This window comes from Amphiprion ocellaris, chromosome 11 (assembly GCF_022539595.1).
Source record: "Amphiprion ocellaris isolate individual 3 ecotype Okinawa chromosome 11, ASM2253959v1, whole genome shotgun sequence".
In the NCBI taxonomy this organism is placed as follows: Eukaryota; Metazoa; Chordata; class Actinopteri; family Pomacentridae; genus Amphiprion; species Amphiprion ocellaris.
In genome coordinates, this window is record NC_072776.1 from 9,876,325 (window position 1) to 9,895,710 (window position 19,386).

Genomic DNA, 19,386 nt, shown 5'->3' on the forward strand with positions numbered 1-19,386 from the left:
TTTATAGGTGGTCAAAGTCAGCAAACTAGCCTAAGCTCATGGACAGTCATAAGCAGTAAGAGGATGAGCTGCTACATTTGGACATAGGATTATTATAGACCGCCTGTAAAAAAAAAAAAAAAAAAAACATTTAAGACACCTGCTTTCTACTCCTGCTGTATTTCACTGCAAATGTTCAAGCTGCCCCTCACCTGGCTTTTAGAAATGCTAAATTTACTCTTTTCTCTACATGAAAAAAGGCAACCTGGACTACTGTGGGCACACCTGCGATCTGAGCTCCAAAAATCCCCTGCTGGGTGAGGATCGCTTGCAAAGGAGATTATAGTGAGTGTGTGAAAGAGATCTGCTGGCCTCCTCCTGTCCACTGACAGCACCTCACATAGATACACACCTGACAAGCACTGCGACAGGAGTTTCTGTTTAAGTTTGGACAACCACACAGGACATAATGAAAGACTTAAAGCACAGCAGACTTGTAAAGAGACAAATGCAACAATGAAATTCAACATTTTATTGCCCTTAGATCAGCAATATAATAAGTGAACCAGCCTGACAGCATGACATCATCAGGAATCTTCTTGTACAAAGCAAGGTATAACCATCTAATCTAAAAAATAAAATTCTTCATTGCAAAATATTTGTTGTTTCAAAATAGGATACAAATGTCCAAAACAAACATGATTATCACCAATTCACTTGTTTATATTATATACTTTCAATATTATAAATAAAATAATTCCAAGATGCTTTTAGTAGTCTGCACACCAGGTGCTAAGAAAAAGGCAAATGCTGCAGTGTTGATATGATGCAGGGTAAAAGCCCCGTCAAAATAATACAAAAGCGGAGTCCATGGACTGAGACTGTGTCATTGAACTGGCATGCTGGAGTGAAAAAATGGAGGAACTTTAATGGACCAATTAATTTTACAGTTAAGGAAAAATGCAATTTATAATAGCATTCATGGATACTGTTACTGTGTGATGTTCATTAGCAGTGGGAATTGTAAGGTTTAGACATCCAACTGATTAAAGTAACCAAACCTATGACTTAAGTGAACGGGAAAATGTAGCTTATTTGCAGTAGTTGTGTTATTTTAATCCAGATGATGAATTTGCCCTGCCATAGTGCCATGTTTATAAATGTTAAACCAATGCTTCTGAATTAGCTTTATAAGACAAATGACACTTGTTAGAGAAGATATAAATTTTGATTTGACCTTGTTGTTTCGAATACTGAATGGTACATGAGTGTGATGTCTGACCATTAGAAAAAAAAAAAAAAATTAAAGTAAACTGCAATGGATGAAAATTTACAGAGGGGATAAACCTGTCGGTTGGAGGGACATTGCCACACATCTACGTCCACTTTCTACACTTGCTCTGCATCCATCTCTCTAGCACTCCCTATCTCAACCTGCTTTTCCACAACATTTACAAGTATGTACACAGTTTCCTTTTCATATTCTTACTTGTCATGTTCCCTTTTTCTATAACTTAACTGCATGACCTTCAATCATCCTTAGCTGTACCTTCAGGACAGTTCTTTGCCAGCATCTTATTGTACCATTCAGTCTTTTGTGCTTCTCCTTTGGATGTATTTGACTAAACTCTGTGCTTGAGTGACTTTATTTCAAAGGACACTTCTGGGAACAGCCTTTCTGTGTTGGTGTATGGGGGACTTAGGGGAACTGTCTGGAGGGGGCCACTGTGGTTTAGTTAGCTGAATATCTTCCTCTATTTTAAAGGCTTTCTTGGGGGGATCGGCCTGCGGGGGCCAAACTACAGAGATTTTGTTGCTGTGTGGTTTGCTTTCATCAAATGTTTTGTCTACTGAACTTATGCTGCTCATGGAATATCTCCATTCAAGTTTCTCATCTGAGGGGATAGGTCCACCACTTCCCGTGGGAGGTTTCTGCCCGAGTCCATTATCGTAGTTCCCTTTGGACTTGAGGAGTTGTTTGTAATGGTGTAAGCAGTAGAAATGTCCATGGAGAGAGACATAATTTCCAAGGCTGCACGAAAAAAGAGAATTCTGAAGTTAAGACGTGCATCACATCAAGATTATTAAACCATTACACTGTCACTTTACTGTCGTGACTCATATTGAAGACAAAGAAAAACAAAGAAAACAACACATGCACATTTTATATAAACCTCTGAATGAGGAGAATAATTTGATGCATACAATTCATGTTTATTTCACATATTTCAACTGTCTATGTTGTCGACGTCTTACTACTTAATATATCTTCATGAATACACTAATTAATATGACAATTTTGAAAGAGCCCCTGGTGAACACGTATTTGGATGAAAATCATGTTTACCTTAATTTGTTTCTGCAGTGCTCACAGCAGAAACAGGATTTATGGTACTTTTTTTTGTCCACTATCAGAGCATCCATCGGATAAGCTCTCCTCCGACATACTGTGCAGAGCTCCGACTTCGGAACTCGAACCTGTTTCAAAGAGATAAAATGCAAATCATTACATTTTTTCCTGCCATGTATCCCATGTGAATAGCATTTATAGGGGAGTGCTTCACAATGCAACAAGCAGCTGCAGCTTTTCTTTCAGTTTTTATTGCGGTTAATCTTTTAAATACAAAGCGGTACAATAGATTATGTTTGCATCAGAACGCTTTTGACATGCTCATTCAAAAAAAGACAACACTAGACATGGATGGTTCATTTTCTCAGGATTTTGCTTTTTCCACTCATGCAAGCTCAGTATAAACCATCATCCAGTGTAAGAAGAGCTGACAGGAAACACTTCGGTACATTATATGCTGGCTTTACTGTGGTAAGCTAATGCAGCGTCTTGAAAATGTATGTATGACTGCCCTGCTTAATAAGAGCAAGTACATCAATTATGTTTACAATTCTTCAGGTTTTCAGAGCTTCAAAGAAAATCTCTTGGTCTTAACTGAGACTTGAAGTATGTTGCTCAAGTCATGTAATGAATGGTGCTTGAATAAATCAAAGTCTGTCTCTGTTCAAGGCTGGTTTCTGTTAATGGATATAAATGGTATCCATTTGCATTCTGCATTAGAGGTGATCTTTGAACCCTCAAACCCTATGTGCTCGCAGTGAGAAGTGGCTGAAAGCTCTGGAACAAAGCAAGAACTGAACCTTGAGATAAACTGCTGTGTCCCGCCAAGTTAAGAATTAACCTTTCAAGTCAAATGTAAGTGCAAAAGTGTAATTAGAGAGTAGCAACAGCTTAAACCTTAACTCATTCACCTACAACTTTTCTCTTGCTCTGGGGTGGAAATGGCCTGTCAGCCATCTTGGGCCAGACGGAAATAATAGTTTATTCCACTGAATTTGGACTTTTTCCACAGACATTTACTAAATATTATGATTGTGAGTGCTTTTGCTGTCCTTAAGCACAATTAGTGAAACAATATATTTGTCCATAATCCTTTGGTTTATGGTCAAACACCTGCAAAATTAACCACATTCCCATGAGCCTCAAATATTAGCATGCTACCAGCCTAAAGTAGGATAGAATGTATCTGGTAATTCTTTCTAGTTTAGATTGGCAATTTATCCAATAAATGTTAGGATTGCTGTTGTGAACATGCTAATGATCACATTTAGCTCAAGTACAGCATCTCAGAGCCGCTAGTCCCTTTGGTTATTACCAACACCTTCAATTTTAGTAACTCAAACCAAGCAATGCAGTAAATAAAAATTATATTTTTGTAACAGCATGAATAGATTTTTAAAGTGAATAACTCCATTCATAGTCCATGCAGTTAGTTTCCACTGTTTCATGCCGAGCAGTTTTTACCAGATGAGACAATCTTGGTCTGACGTGACACCATTTGTGATGTTGATTCCTCAGAAACAGTGTAGCCAAGACTTTTGAAAACCGTCTCGCTCTCTGTCCACGTTTTATGGAAGTTCCTCAGCAAGTTTTCTGTAGCGTCTTCATCATACGTCTCTGTTCTCCTCACTGCCGCAGCTTTTCTTTTAACTGCGTCAGCATAGGAGAAAGGAGCCGGATGGGTTGACACACTCTGAGAGTGCTCAGTGATAGCCGTCATTGTTCCGGTGACCTTGTTACCAAATTCATCAACATCTGAGAAATGCTCTGTGATTGATTTGGTTTCAGAGAAAGCTGATGGTTTGGCTGGCACAGTTTCCACCTCAGTTTTCTGCAGAGGGAGGGGGGTGCTCTGCCTTGAGCCTCCCTTTGTCTCTTGAGGACTTTCCCGCTTTGAAGTGTCTGCTGTTGTTTCACTCAGGCATGACACAAGCTCCTCCTGATCCTTTTTCTCTTCTCTGAATAAGGAACTTTGCTCACCCAGTTCAAAAACATTTTTAATAGCCTGGATGTCAAAAGTTGGCATCTCCTCTTCCAGGATGTTTGCTTTCTCTTTGTCACAATCTGTGCTTTCAGTGTCATTGTGAAGGCGCTCCGTGAGTGGGATAAGCTCTTTTCTGATATATAGTTTCTCTTCTGGTGATTCAAATTTGTTTACAAGACTAGACATGTCCGCCCTGGGAACCTCATCCTTTTCTTTGTTCTTATTTTCTTGCTCACACTCCTCCATGTCAGGACCCAGTCGTTCGGGGATAGCAATGGGCTCTTTTCGCACGTAGATCTTATTAATTTCAGCTTTTCGAGCCTCCTCGAAAAATTCTCTCTTTTCTTTGACAGATGCAGATAATCGCTCTGAAGCATCCGAATCTTCTCCAAGATCTGGGTCATTCGGACCTGATGACATCTGGGTCTCAGACTTACGTTGTGTTTCATTTGCATTCAAACCCTCAGCCTCCTCAGATAAGCTCCTTTTGTGCTTTTCAGTTGCAATCAATGCTCCTGAGGCCTCCCCAGCCTGGGACTCAACTTTGATTTGCCGATGGAATGATGGAGGTGATTCCACAATCTCCGATTTCTTCTCTAGGATCTGATTGGGAAGTAGTGGCGGTGGGGTGACGCCACGTGAGAGCTTGGCTGTTGTGTCTTTGAGTCGAGCCAAATTTTCTGCTCTGTCAAAAGTTGGAGAAGGTGTGATTCTAGTGAGGCGTGATGTCGGGGTGTCACACCTGCGTGGCGGTGGGGTGGGAGGTGTGGGCGGTCTGTGCAGCAGCGTGGGTGACGGAGTTACTCTCTGGGGTGAGTCGGTTCTTCGTGTGGACTCGATGGTGATGAACGTTGGGGAGGGAGATCTCATTCTGAGTAAAGGTGAGGGAGCTCGAAGGTCGATTGACTTGCACTGACCCACTTCTTCTCTCCGTCTTTCATTTCCGCTCATTTTCTTTGTTTGGTTCTCAATTTTGGCAGAACCAATGCTGATCTTGGATATCCTTGTAGCACCAGAGACCGCCTTCTCAGAAACTTCATGCTTCTCCATTGTTCCATCTTCTAGATGCATTAGTTTAGCCTCTGCCAGCTTCCTTAAATGTAAAAGAATTTCTCTATTTTTTTGAGTATCACTCTCTGATAGAGACTTTTGCAGTTCACATTTTCTTTCTGTAGTCATGAGCCACTCTGGAACTTTACTGAACAGACTCCTCACAGATTTAGAATCTGAGGCCCTTTGTATCTCTGTGATGTCAGAGATTAACACTTGGACCTCTTGCCTTTGAGATTCCTCTGCTCTCCCAGTTGTGGACTTTGCCAGTTCATTTTGTTTTGACTCGCCTGTCACTGTAATTGGGACATCCTTACTTTCTTCTGGTGCCTTCTTTGCACTCTGCTGAGTAACTGTCACTCCTTTCTTTTGAGAATCCTTTGCATGCTTTTGAACTGCTTTTTGTTGCTGGGAATTCGCATCGTCTTTGCTTTCTGTGGTAATCACTTCACTCTTGACTTGAATGTGTTCTTCTTTCATACTTGTGTGAATTTGGGTGACTGCAATTGTTTCATGAGTTTGGCGTCTTTTTTCAGATATCGCTATCTTAGTTTCAATAGATTCTGTGAGAATATCTTTATTTGGAGCTGACTGTGCACCATTTTTGGACTTTTTGGACTTCTTTTTCTTCTTTGTTGGAGCTGGAGTTTCTGGTTGGCTGTCAGCGTTGCTCTCAGTAACAGCAGGTGAAGAGGGAGCAGCTTTCTTAATCCCCTGCTTTAACTCTGTCTTTACTTCTTTGGCTTCATTGATCACTTTCACCACAGCAGCTTCCTTCACTTCTACTTTTGAATCTTGTGAACCACTGGGTTTCTCGCTCTCACTGGAAGCCTTTATCTCTGCTTGCTTTTCTTGTTTATTGTTCTTTTTCACTTTTTGGTTTGATTTGCTTGCCTTTCCATTTGTACTGGCAGCTGCCTTGTCTGTTTGCATTGGCTGATTGGAGACATTTTCTTGGCTCTTGGTAGGCGAATGATCAGTTTTCTTCTCACTGTGTGATGATTTGTTCTCCTTTACATGTCTCTCTGCGGTAGCGTGTTCTTTTTGGGAAGATAGATCACAGAGGTTATTAGACAACTGCATTAATTCAGTGTCAGGTCTTATTTTTTCAGCAGGGATTTTGTCTTCTTTTTTATCTTCAGATTTGTTGAAGCCTTTTGTTTTTTGATTTTTCTTTGTATCAGCAGTTATAGTGTCTGTTTTTGTAACATCCGTGATTGATGTTTGGACTTTGTCAGTCATGACAGACTGAACAGACTGTTTGGAGGAAACAGAAATGGATTTCTGTGTAGTTGAATGCATCTGCTGTCTAACAGCTGAGACAGATGAGGCCTTTTGAATGGAGATAACCTTAGAGGTCTCATTAGAGACAATTTTCTGGTTTGCAGATGATACAATTGTGGAATCTGTGAGGATTTTCTCCTGATGAGTGCTGGCTTTGCTTTGGGTGGTATTTGAGACACCAACCTGCTTAGATAAATCACATGACAAAGCATCTGAATAAACACTCACTGCTGTCTTTTCAGCTCTCTCCTGTGTGATTTCTGCATCTTGGGTGGACAGCATTTCAAGAGCAGCGGTAACTGAGTCATGTATGAAAGTGGGAGTTGGAGTGGTTGGAGGTGTGTTTTCCTCCTTCAGCTTCCGGTACTTTTCTTCAGCTTTCATTAGTGGTGTGTTAAATTTGCTCATTTTTGCTTTCATGAAAGGAGGAGGAGAAGGTGGGGGAGTGAATTTCACAGGAGCGATGTAAACTTTCTTTAATGGCTGCGGTGACGGTGGCGGTGGAAGGATTTCTGTTTTTGATGGATGTGTTGTGGTGTTTAATTGGGTTTGGCTCACTTCCACCTGTTGTTTTTGACTGAATTCAACTTTAGGCTCCAGCTTTGGAACTGGGTGTAAGACGGGAGCTTTCACTTTTTTGACTGTCATCTTTTTTGCTTTTCCTGGTGAAAGATGAGCTGCCTGTGCTGGCATGCTCTCCAGCTCTTGCTGCGATGGAGGAGGTGGGAGGAAGTCCTGCTCACTGGTGAGTGGTGGTGGAGGAGGAGGAGGAGGAAGGTGATCAATGTCAGTATCAACAGAGGCAGGAGGAGAAGGAGGAGGAGGAGGCAGGTCAGTGTCTATCGCTGGTGGAGGTGGGAGAGGCAGATCAGGTTCTGGTGTTTGTGGTTTTAAGACGTAAACATCAGTTTTCACTCTGGTTTTACCAACTTTTATCATCCCCTTTGGGTTAGATTTAAGATTCCGAAACTCTGTCTTCACTGATTTGATGCCGTGGTTTTGGGTAATAGTTTTGTGCTCCACCATGGTTGTTGATTGCTGGGCAGACTGCTCCACAGTACATGACTTTGTTCTAACAATTTCAGTTTCATTAGAGGTGGAGTGATTTTCAATAGATGTTTCAGATTGCTTTGCTGTTTTTATCTTTTGTATGTTCCTCTCTGCGTCAGCATTTAGATTTTTAACTGGAGGGCTCTGCTTGACTCGAACTCTTCTGTATGCTCCAAGCCTGACTTTGGGAGTTTCACGCTGTGCGGTTTCCAACAGTGATTTAATTGTGCCTTTAACATCACCCTTTATCACTTCTTCCTTCTCCAGCTGGTTTTGCTCCTGCATCTCATATAATGACTTAATTGACATCTTGACATCACCCTTTACGTCACCCTCGAGGCTTGAGCTCCTCTGCATCCTAGGTGAAGGTGGATGCTCCATTAACATCTGAATTGTCCCTCTGACGTCTCCCTGAACATCGATTTCCTGCTGACACTTCTTTATCTCACTGGAGGCATCCTGTAGACTTTGCAATGCCGTGTGAATATCACCCCTCACAATTTCTTCCTTTTCAACGTCCTTTACTGCTTTCTTCGCCAGCTCCAGAGATTTAAGTGTGGCCTTCACATCTCCAGGAACTAAATCATCAACAGCAGCTTCGACTCTTGACGTTGCTGATTTCTCCAGAGATCTTAGAGCCCCTCTGATATTACCTGGTATGATATCTGGCTTCTCCACCTCCTTGTACTGCCTCTGAGCCCTCTCCAAACACCGCAGAGCTTTAGGTATGTTGCCTTTCACCACCTCCTCTTTCTCCACAACGACTGTCTGATTCACTGATTCAGACAGCGAATTTAAAGCAGCTCTTAAATCGCCTTTAACTATCTCTTCCCTTTGTAGTCTTTCCAGCGACACAGTTGGCTCTGCCATGAAAACTTTCACTGTGTTGTGAACGTCACCAGGTATAACATCCTCGACTGTGCGCTCAATTTGAGTTTGGTTACGGCCAAGGATGAGTTTTGTGCCTTTGATGTCACCTCCAACTATCTTCTCTTTTTCTGCTCTGTCAGGTGGAGTCTCATCAGGTCCTAAATGGAGCTGCTTAAGATAATCAAGGGCCCCAGATTCAATGCATGTGGAGTAAAAGTTGACATTTCCCTTTTCAGTGTCATCGATCTTTATCTTCACTGCCTGGTCTGACTTGTCCAGGCTGGACAGTCTTTGAAGAGCACTCTTTATATTCCCTTTTACTATGTCCTCCTTTTCAACATTAACATTGTCTTGTTGATTCATAAGGGAGTATATTGTCATCTGGACATCCCCTTTCTCATCCTCCTGGATGAGTATACCATGTTTTGCTGATCCATCCTCATTGAAAAGCTTGTTTATAGCTTCTTGAATGTCACCACGTAATATTTCCTCCCTTTCAATACTGCTGGCTCTGTCTTGGCTGAAGAGTTGTTGTACTGTTGAACTGATATTACCCTTCTCTTCTGAATCTATGACTATCTGCTGCTCCTTTCTTTCCTGCCTATTCAGGAGGTTCATCATAATAGTCTGCAGATCTCCCCTGATGACTTCTTCGCGCTGAATCTCCGGAGCCTCCTGATTCATTAGTTGATATTTTGCCATCCTAACATCGCCAATTTCATCAGCTTCAATGAGTATTCCCTTAGACTTCACCATTTTCTGACAGTAAAGTTCCTCGAGAGTTCCCTTGATGCTCTTGCCCAGGATTTCTGTCCTTTCCATTTTTGTCTCGTTAAAGTCGTCGAATGGTGTCGTTTCAAAGAGCCATGTTGTTGTTTTTACATCTGCTTTGGGAATCTCCTCCTGAGTGACAGTTGTGTCTTCGTCCTCATCTGTCTCTTTAATGTGGTCAAGAGGATTTTTCTCAAAAAGCCAGACTGAATTTTTAACATCTCCCTTGGTAACCTCCTCCTTTTTAACAGTTTCTATTAGATTTTCGGAGCTCATGCTCCTAATTTTGTCAATGGACTGGGTTTCAAATCTCCACTTCGCAGTTCTGACGTCCCCTTTTTGTATTTCACTCACATTAACAGTTTTAACAGATCCTAGTGACGCGGCGTCAGACTCAAACCAATTCTTATTCATTCTAACGTTGCCTCCTTGAATGTCATCCACAGTTTTAATTAAAGTCTTATTTTCTTCAGCAATCCTATCAAGAGGCTGGGTCTCAAATTTCCACTTGGCAGACATAACGTCTCCTTTTTGCACATCCTGCTGGGTGACAGATTTGATTATATATACCTCATCTGTGTCCTTGATAGCATCTAGGGGCTTAGTTTCAAACAACCACCGGGTTCCAACAACATTCCCTTGTGTTACCTCCTCGCTGGTGACAGTGGTGACCTCGTGGTAATGGCCCTCTTTGTCCTGAACGGCGTAAAGCGGTTGAGTTTCAAACATCATGGTATAATTTCTCACGTCGCCCTTCTCAACCTCATCGCAGACAATCTTTTGCATTTTCATCAGCTCCGTGTCTGTGTCAGAGGAAGCCTCCTGGATTTTATCTAAGGAGAAGGTCTCAAAGATGAAACGTCCCTTATCTACATCTCCTCCTTGTACGTCGTTCACAGTGCGGCTGCTCATAGATTCCTCCTGGCTATCATGTATGGTATCTATAGATTGGTTTTCAAAGAGCCATTTGCAACTCACGACATTTCCTCTTTGTATGTCCTCAGTCTGAACCCTCTTGAGGTTTTGCATCAATTCCTCAGACGTAGAAGTCATGATATCGGATGTTTGGTTTTCAAAAATATACTTCATCCGTGACACGTCTCCAGATGCAATGTCTATCTCTGTGACACGCTTAAAGGAGCCCGTCTCTTCCCCAGTGAGGTTCTCCAGTTTCTCTGTCTCAAAGAGAAAACAAGCCATTCTTACATCTTTTCCTCTAATGTCTTCCTGCTTTGTGGTGCATGTTGTCAGAACTGTCTCTGTCTCATCATGAATAGTATCAAGCGCTTGTGTCTCAAAGAGCCACGTGCAGGTTTTGACATCTCCCTTACGCATTTCTTCAGACTCATTTTCAGCCTTCACCTCCACTCTTTCATACAGGATGTCCATTGGTTTTGTCTCAAACAGCCACTTACAGGTTTTCACATCTCCCTTCATGACATCAACGTTTGTAATTGTTTCCACAGTTGCTTCATCTTCAATATTGCTGAAGTACTTAATAGCATCAAGAGGTTGTGTTTCAAACAGCCACTTTGCAGTTTTAACATCACCAGACTCTATTTCTTGTTTGGATATGCCCTTAATAATCTGGTATTTATCAATGCTTTCGCCAAACTGATCGATTGGTCGTGTTTCAAACATCCATTTGCAGGTGGTTACATCACCTTTCACAACCTCCTCGCGGCGCACAGTTTTCACCTCGTGGAAGTGCCCCGAGCTGTCTTGCATCGCATACAGCGGAGTAGACTCAAACAAGTTTTTATTTGATTTGACAGAACCTGATGTTACACCCTCTATGAGAATCTTTTGAGATTCATTTCTCCTGTTTAAATCTGTGCTTTCAAAGATTTGCTTGTAGTTCAAAACGTCCACTTTATCAATTTCTTCCAGGTCAATTGTTCGAATAACCTCTTTCTTTTCTTCTCTAATATGCTCCAGGGGTTGACTTTCAAATCGCCATTTCTGGTGTCTGACATCCCCTTTCTCCTCATTAAGTGCTACAGTTTTCTTCAGTTTGCCCACCTCTGGCAGCTCCTTCAGTTCTTCAGTTGGAAACGTTTCAAAATAATGCCTGGCTGATTTCACATTACCTGCAATAACTTCCTCTTTTGTCAGGGGATGAGTATTTGAATCATCTTTTAAAGTATCCATTGGCTGGGTCTCAAATACCCAGCAGTTCTTGCGAACATCTGCCCTGCAGCTTGTGCCATCCTCCTGTGTGAGGTCGTCCTCAACATTCACAGTGCGAGTGACTTCTTTCTTCTCCTCTCTTATGTGCTCTAGAGGTTGACTTTCAAAGCGCCACTTTTGGTGTCTCACGTCCCCTTTCATTTCTTCATTTACTGCTGTCTTTTTAAGTTTTCCGACCTCAGGGCAATTCTTCCTGGCTGCTTGAGGGCTGCTTTCAAAAAAGTGCCTTGCAGATCTAACATTTCCCCCAATGATCTCTTCAATATACCCAGGTCTTGCATTGGAGTCATCCTTCAGAGAATCCATTGGCTGTGTTTCAAACACTAAGCAGTGTTTGCGCACATCAGCTCCGACAATCTCTTTCTTCTCCATTTGTGAGCTCTCCCAATCACTGAGAGAATTTAGTGTCTTTATCTCAAACAACCACCTGCCCCAGTCTCCCTTATTGCTGTCCTCCATGGAAAGACTGCACACAAGTTTCAGAGAAGTAGGTTCACTGCTTGCCATGTCCAGAGGCTGAGTATCAAAAAGCCAACGTGATGCGATAGAGTTCTCCAGTTCAGTTTCAATTTTGCGCACAGACTTAATCTCTAGCATCTGACTCGATTGTCCCATGATGATGCATTTGAACTGAGTGTCAAAAGTACTTGTTACGGTTTTGACATCTTCATTAATTTCCTCTAACACTGATCGTAGACTCAGCAGGTGGCTCTCATCAATGGTTTCAGTGTGCCCAAGGCTTGCCATGAACTTATTGTCAATCATGTAAATGGTAGCATTCCCATCCTCTTCTGTAAATGAAACCTCTTTTGTTAAGTCTTCCTCCATATGCATTTTGTTAAGAGTGTCCATAGTTTGGGTTTCAAAGAGCCACGCTGCAGCACGGACATCTCCCTTGTCAAATTTATTAAATTTGTTTTTATATTCCATTGAGTTGATGTTTTGTGAACCCAGCTCATCCATGGGCTTGGTCTCAAACATCCACGCTGTGCGCCTCACATCTTTTCCCAGAATTATTTCCTGTTGAGTTATTGCCTTATTGTCTTCATCCTCATCAGGAGTTTCATCTTTGATGGCATCCAGCGGCTTATTCTCAAACCTCCAGCGCATTGCTTGCACCTCCCCGGGGAGAATCTCCTCCCATTCCCCATATTCTTCATCATTGATGTCATCAGCAACACCACCGTCATCCTCATACATGTACTCCTGGCTCTCTACGTGGTTGTTGTCAGTTTCCCTATAATCAATAAAGCACTCCTTCTCAATATTCTTACGAACCTCAGGATGAATGTGCTTGTAAAGACGTTTCAGCTCGGACATGTTCCTCTGCTTGAAGTAAGCCTCTTTGCTGAGTGGACCTTTGGGCTGGTTTGCTGGTTCTGGAGGCTCATGGGAGTAATCACATGCTGGAATATTGTCACTGTCTGGCGGCATTTGTAGTAAGTCTGGAGGAGGGGGTGGAAGAAAGTCAGAATCCTCCGCTGGTGGGGGTGGAAAGTCCTCGTAATCCATCACTGTGGCCATTGTGTCTTGTGTTGCTTCAGTAGCGGACACTTCACACACCTCACTAATCACTGTATTGCTTTGACTCACATTTGAGGACCACTTAGCTCGATTGATGTCACGTCCAGGCTTTGTAAGGGACAAAAATGATATTTGTGGGTAAATAACTACAAATCAATCATATCTGTCAAGTTACATTCCACCTTGTTGTAACACTTGCAGATAAAGTACAAAAAATTACAGAACAAACAAGAATAATCTTACATAGAATGATGGTACATCCAAGGTTATTGGAACTGTGTGAATAAGTAGGTTGCTTTCATTTGGTGCTATTCTCAGAAATAAACAAGTAAATCACCACAATGTGTTTACACTATAACTAATTTTCATTAAATCAACCATATTCTCAATACTTTTTATTGGTATAGCATTTTTTGGATCTGTAGCCATTCAACATATTATATCTGCATAGTAATTTCAGTGTTAGTGGTGGACCCTATCATTCCTGGATTCAGATTGCTTTTCAACATACGCCGGAGAAATGATGGAGCATGTAATACATCATTACTGTTTGTAAATGTCATACTGTATTTATATTAACTTTTCCTACCGCTGCTGCTTTACATTAAAAGCATTCAAGTGGCAAAATACATGCTTTCTTTTACTCTGAAGTAGTCACAGGTAATTTATCACAGAAGTTAGGTGTTCAAAAAAATATGTCTACAAAACAAGAGCGTGTTCATTTTCCGTGAGAGCAGATTAGTTCTAAATATTGCTAGAAGAAATGGAAAACTGTGTGTTGAGTGCAGCATGAAATCAGGTCATGGTTACAGTTATCTTTGATAGACTTGTTTATTAAAATAACACAAGTTTGTTTGGTTGCTCTGTAAAAAGAAACTTGCTGTTCTATTGCATTTTTCATACAGTAGCTGCTCAAGAAGCCTTTTCTGCAGTATTAACCCACGCTTGCTCTTGCTATCAACCAGGACTGAAGTCTTAAGTGTCATTATTATAATGAATACACTCAATACAGTCCAAAAATAAAGATGTTTTTCCACTTTATATGCTTATTTCTTAAGTGAAGTGGAAATAATTACCTTAATTGGTTTGTGTGGAGCAGCTTCTTCTATTGTTCTTTCAAAGTGATCCCTCAGTTCTTTTGTTGTGTATCTGGGAAACTCCTCTTCTAAAAGGGACCACAGACAGAACAACAAAGGCAGGATGTGAATCATCACATCAGTGACAGCTTGTACAGGGTGGCCAGAATAAGAATATTTTCTTTTTTAAAAAAAACTACAAAAAAACTTCCTACCTGTGTCATCTTGATGGTTTTCATAGCTGGATGCCAAGTTGTTGTCGCTGTATGACACCTGTGTGTATGCGAAATAGGAAAATAGAAGAACTTGAGAAATTTTTAATATCCTTCAACAGTTCCACTTTTTCCATTGAATGCAGTTCCTTTTATTGCATCCCAAACTGTCAAAGACTTCTGAACAAACTTTAATTACACTAAGCTGACTGATTGCAATTAGTTACAGTTTTTACTCAACAAGGCAATCAACGTGTTTAGCTCATTAGTTAGCCTTATTGCACTGCATGCAAGAGTGCATTGACAGAAAATAGAAAACGCTGCGCACCATTGTTTCTTGGTTGAAATTTAGCTGCTGACTGCCTGGGATGACCTGCCTGCTGCTGCTTGACACTGTCACCTCTGAGCTTGACATTTCCTGTAAAGATGGAGACAGTGGTTGTCAAAGTGATGAAAAGGTAGAAATGACACATGCGCAAATCACTGTCACTTCACCACATTATGCTCACTCATTGTCACGATCACAGAAGTGGATTTGCTCTACTTCAATTTACACCATCAACCAAAGCTTAGTCGTACACAATTGAACACCATGCAGAGAAGATGCTGGACCAGACTGCTCAGTGCAGTTTGAAATGACTAATCACAGATGGAGGCAAGATGGCAAAAAATGCACCAAGCTGTTCGCTCACACGTAACAAAGTCAAAAATAAGAAATTCTTTTCGGGTTCTTTGTTAAGTTTTAATCCACGGAAAAGAGCTAGTGAAATTGCCCTGGAGGTTTTCAAGGATGCTGTTAGAAATGTCAAGTAATGTCTGTACCTTAAACCCACACACTCTGGTTCTGGTGCAACAAGAGGTAGTAAGAGCCTCACTGTTAGCATTCAGCCTAAATTATATATTTTCATTTGCGCAGCTCCCCATGCAGCGGTGGAGATGGAAAGCCAATTGAAAACATGCAACAGCAACCGACTCGGGTCAGAAAAAATGTCTTTCATGCTCTTTGTATCAGGCTGATGAAGGTATACGCTCTGTTCTATATACCTGCACAGCTCTGTGATGGAAATGAAACTGGGTTACATTGTGTGATGTTGCAGTTTCCTGGGTCTCAAATTGTTTCCTCACACTTGCAAGTCCCCCAGGCAGGGAACAGACCTCCGACTCCTCCATGACCTAATGAAGCAGGAAATATCGTTAGCTGCCTCCACTTCTACATGACCTGAAATCAAGCGGCTGCTTAATAGGGCTACTATGCCTGGCATGCATGCAGCACAGTCTGCCGTCAAACGCGATGCAGCTAAGGCGGCCTGTTTTCCCTATCTGTACACACAGACGCACACACACATATTCTTTTTGTTTAATAGTTTCAAATTTTCCCAATTTTTGCACAAACTTTTTCCAAGTGAAGCCAACAATCATTTCCTTTTCTTCCACCTTGCTATATAGTCAGCTCTTCGAGGCCAGTCTCAAGTTTCTCCTCTATTTATAAATGTATACAACACTGCTGACCTCCTTTCACACATACAACACTGTCACTGCTTTCACTAATACTGCATGACAGCACCAACAATGATGGCGACAGTAACACCTCAGTGCACTGCAGCTACTGTGCACCACTGGATTATCTGCAGCAGCGTGACGACACACAACAGGGAAGCAGACAAAGCAGTATGCAGTAAGTGACCATAGAAGGCGCTTCACACATGTTCTCCTCAATGCAGGCAGCGCTGTCAAGTGCGATAGCTACATGCTGTAGGTGAGACAGTACATGTACATGCACAAAAAGCTAAAGTACCCCGCTGGGGATGTTGTCTGCTCGCTTGGAGACAGCTGCCTGGTACATGGCCTCACAGTTGGCCAGTAGGATGACCTCTGAGTCCACAGAGTGAATCCCGATTCCTCTGGTTTAAATGTTTCAGGATGTCCTGCCCTGGTTAAACCTGCGCTGCCAGCAGCTAAGGCACAAGAAGCCAATTGTTAAAGAAAATGCTTCTTATGTGTTTTGTTATGTGTCATCCAACTGATAGCAGGCGACACACTGATGCTATAAATATGCAATTAAAGCACCACTAACGGTGTCAGAGCCCTTCATGACTGCGCTGTCGTTTTCTTTTTAAAGCCAGAAATCAAATAAACATTACAAATACATGACTGCTTTAAGCTGCTCTGGCGTATAGCTTGACTCATACGATGATTAGTCAGTATTTATATATTAATCATAAATATTTTTAAATTAAGGCACACAAAAGCAGCAGTTTTCAGTGTAGAAATACATTCTCAACAAAATTGGAAGATGCTGCTGTAGTGCAGGTGGTGCTCCTGTTAATGATGCCTTTGAAATACCCTTCTGGGACATTATTTAAATCAATTGCACACCTGTCTCCTGATATTCAGTTGCTCACTGGATGTGCATAAAAAGGGAGGAAAACAACTGTCCAAAATGAAAGTCATTATCATGATGTGCAGTGATTTTGGTCCTCCATGCTTCCTGAGTGGAACAATTTAGAGCCATCTGAAGTGATTGTTTTGCCAAAAATATTCCCTCTTTGTTTCAATTATCCCCATGGAATAAGAGTGCATCTCAGGAGTTTGATGGCCTCTTCAGATTGTCTCTCAGATCACTCTGACATACAGAAAAATCACTGTGCCTTTAAATTGTTGTGTTTCGCTTATCGCTTATTACATGGAATTGCTTGTAGACGATTCGTGTATGATGGGGTTTTGATGATCACACACCAAGTTGTATTAGCAATCATTTCTTTTCTGTTTTTAAGGATAATTTACATCTAAAGTTTCACCAGTAAGCCGTTTGGAACCAAAATAACTTTGTTAGTATTACAAAGTGCTGAAAAGACCGTCAGTGAGATTATTAGCTCTTCCAGCTGTTGATATCCACAGACTCCGTGTCTCCCCAGTTGCTGGCACGGCACTTTTTGCTATGTTTGTGAATTCAGAGTATTCACACCTCGGTTCTTGTGGATATAAAATGTGCTGATGCAAATGAGAGGATAAAATCTGCATACAGGCTGTTGTAATATTTGGAAAAGTACAGTTTCAAGATCTTAATAAAACTATCTCTTACTCAGAAGACTCAGAGTAGCTTTGCAGTGCTTCAGTACTACTTAAGGGCAACTCTGTAATATCTGCATACATCTGTGATATTATTTCTGACAGTAAAGGAGAGATTTAATCACTGTGTATCATTTAGGAGATAAAGATAAAAAGCTTCCTAAAGTACAGAGTCAGTGAAATGCCAGTGAAATAAAAGCATCTGAGATGTTTATACTGAGTTTCTGACAACTAAAAGTGATAAGCAGTTCAGATAGTTTGGCTAATTTGCAGACTGATGAAACCGCTGTAACTAATTAATGCTACTTTTTAAATATCATGACAAAAAGACATTTTATATTAACAACTATTGCGTTGCACCATTGCTCGCTGCTTTTCAATGGCATATCTCTTTATTCTTCTTCTGACGGATTCTGATTTGTAGCTCATCGGTCTACTATTTTAGCCTGAGAGGAATAGTGGGTATGTTTGTGTAACGTAACCAGAGCATTAAACCAGGTGAGTATTACACAACTTCAGATATCAACTTTGGCAACAAAACTTTGCAAGCGAAAAATTCAGCACTGCAGCATATTCCAGTCTCAAAGGCATAGACTCACAGACTGTAAAGAAACTACAAATTTGCGGCTGAAAAAGATTAAAAACTGGCTTGGGCTATCTCATGACACGTTTGGTTGGGCTGACAGCTCAGATAACAGGAAAGTGAAGTAATCTAGGCGCCATGTACTTGCAAAAATAAATCAAGCCTATTTTAAACTTAACCATGATGGGTCGTGTTTCTCTGTGAAATATAGAGGAAAGCTGGGAGGCCAAGGCTGTTCCATCCAAAAGCATCTAGATAATCTGCATTGATGACCTTGTATGTGTGCCATATTTCCAATTACCTTTCACTATTTCTTATTTCATGACTTGCCTGAGGTTGAAGAAGTAGAGCAGCGTCACACCCGGAAGGACTGGCCTTGATACAAACAACTTAGTGGCTCAGAATTCCATCTATTTGGAATTAGTTAACAGAATAAGTCTAATCTCTCCTCCAGCTAAAGGTTCAGAGTTAATTTAGCATTTTAGTCACAGTTTGATTCATATTTTGCCTCTGTACCTTGCATTTTGAGTGGAAGTGTGCTCAGCATAAGGACAATAATACTGAATTTTAAAGAACAATCAAGAATTCAGCACCTTCCCTCTGTGTTTTTGTCTGCATATGTCAAATGGAGATTTTATAATGCATCACTATTTTCTTTGCAGTTGCAGTCGTTACCATAAAAAGACAGCTTAAAGGCCAAAAACGTTCATGTATTTTTGCAGCCTTTCTGAAGACAGAAACACCTCCCAGAGACCGCTCATTACCTACCAGGGAAGGATGGTGTCTTAGAAAAATATGAACTCAGCAGGTAGAATCCCACAAGAAGGCCACGGCACCCCGGCCTGCAGGGTCTGTCCAAGCCCACAGCAAATCCCAGTCAGCGTCGGAGACCAGCTCCAGTTCAACGTGTTCACCTCTGTCCAACGAGCAGACAGAGACAGCTGATTTTATTTTAGACCCTCCGCCCACTTGCAAAAGATGGACCTGGGGTGTTTTTTTTTAGAGAGCGAGGCCTCCGTGCCTCCAATGTCAAGTCCCCAGAAAATCCATATGGAAATACTTCCTGTGACTCCTCTGCAGACGCTTGTATACTAATAAATCAGGTCACTCTGGTTTCATCATCACACCTTCCATCAGAGGGCTCGGCATACTCCAGCAGCTGCCACCGCCTGTCATGATATGCCAAATCATGAACACACAAATCCACAACAAATACTCTGACAATCTCTCATTATTCACTGCAACTGATAATCCCGGCGCAGTGTAAAGTGGATGTCAGGCAGGCGCAAATGTGAGTGACAGTAAATGGTGGTGAAATGTGTTGGCCATGTGCTGTGCTTTGCAGTTGGACTGAAATGGGGTCAGTGATGTAATGCAATTTCTGAGGATTGGGG

General features: G+C 41.5%; 1 protein-coding gene across 3 annotated transcripts; it reads right to left on the reverse strand.

Annotated features, from left to right (window-relative positions):
- Positions 1-496: 496 nt before the first annotated feature.
- xirp2b (xin actin binding repeat containing 2b) lies at positions 497-18,920 on the reverse strand. Of its 3 annotated transcripts, XM_023276622.3 has the most exons (9): positions 18,761-18,920; positions 16,136-16,295; positions 15,385-15,513; positions 14,669-14,758; positions 14,344-14,401; positions 14,129-14,217; positions 3,794-13,160; positions 2,327-2,457; positions 497-2,011 (listed from the first exon to the last, which is right to left on the reverse strand). In XM_023276622.3, exons 2-8 carry the CDS (start codon positions 16,181-16,183, stop codon positions 2,366-2,368), a joined length of 9,873 nt encoding a protein of 3,290 aa, XP_023132390.2. In that variant the 5' UTR covers positions 16,184-16,295; positions 18,761-18,920; the 3' UTR covers positions 497-2,011; positions 2,327-2,365. The 3 variants fall into 3 exon arrangements, with proteins under 3 accessions (XP_023132390.2, XP_023132391.2, XP_054871614.1); XM_023276623.3 differs by lacking the exon at positions 16,136-16,295 and having other exon boundaries at positions 18,761-18,916; XM_055015639.1 differs by lacking the exons at positions 15,385-15,513; positions 16,136-16,295 and having other exon boundaries at positions 18,761-18,911.
- Positions 18,921-19,386: the final 466 nt, after the last annotated feature.

Bases quoted from the DNA above. Each gene is read 5' to 3' on its own strand.
- xirp2b (XM_023276622.3), bottom strand. From the start codon at position 16,183: ATGTACCAGGCAGCTGTCTCCAAGCGAGCAGACAACATCCCCAGCGGG. The intron at 14,218-14,343 runs GTAGGAAGTTTT...GGTCCCTTTTAG, and splicing joins AAACCATCAAGATGACACAG to AAGAGGAGTTTCCCAGATAC. The intron at 2,458-3,793 runs GTAAAAACTGCT...TCTTTGAAACAG, and splicing joins GACCAAGATTGTCTCATCTG to GTTCGAGTTCCGAAGTCGGA.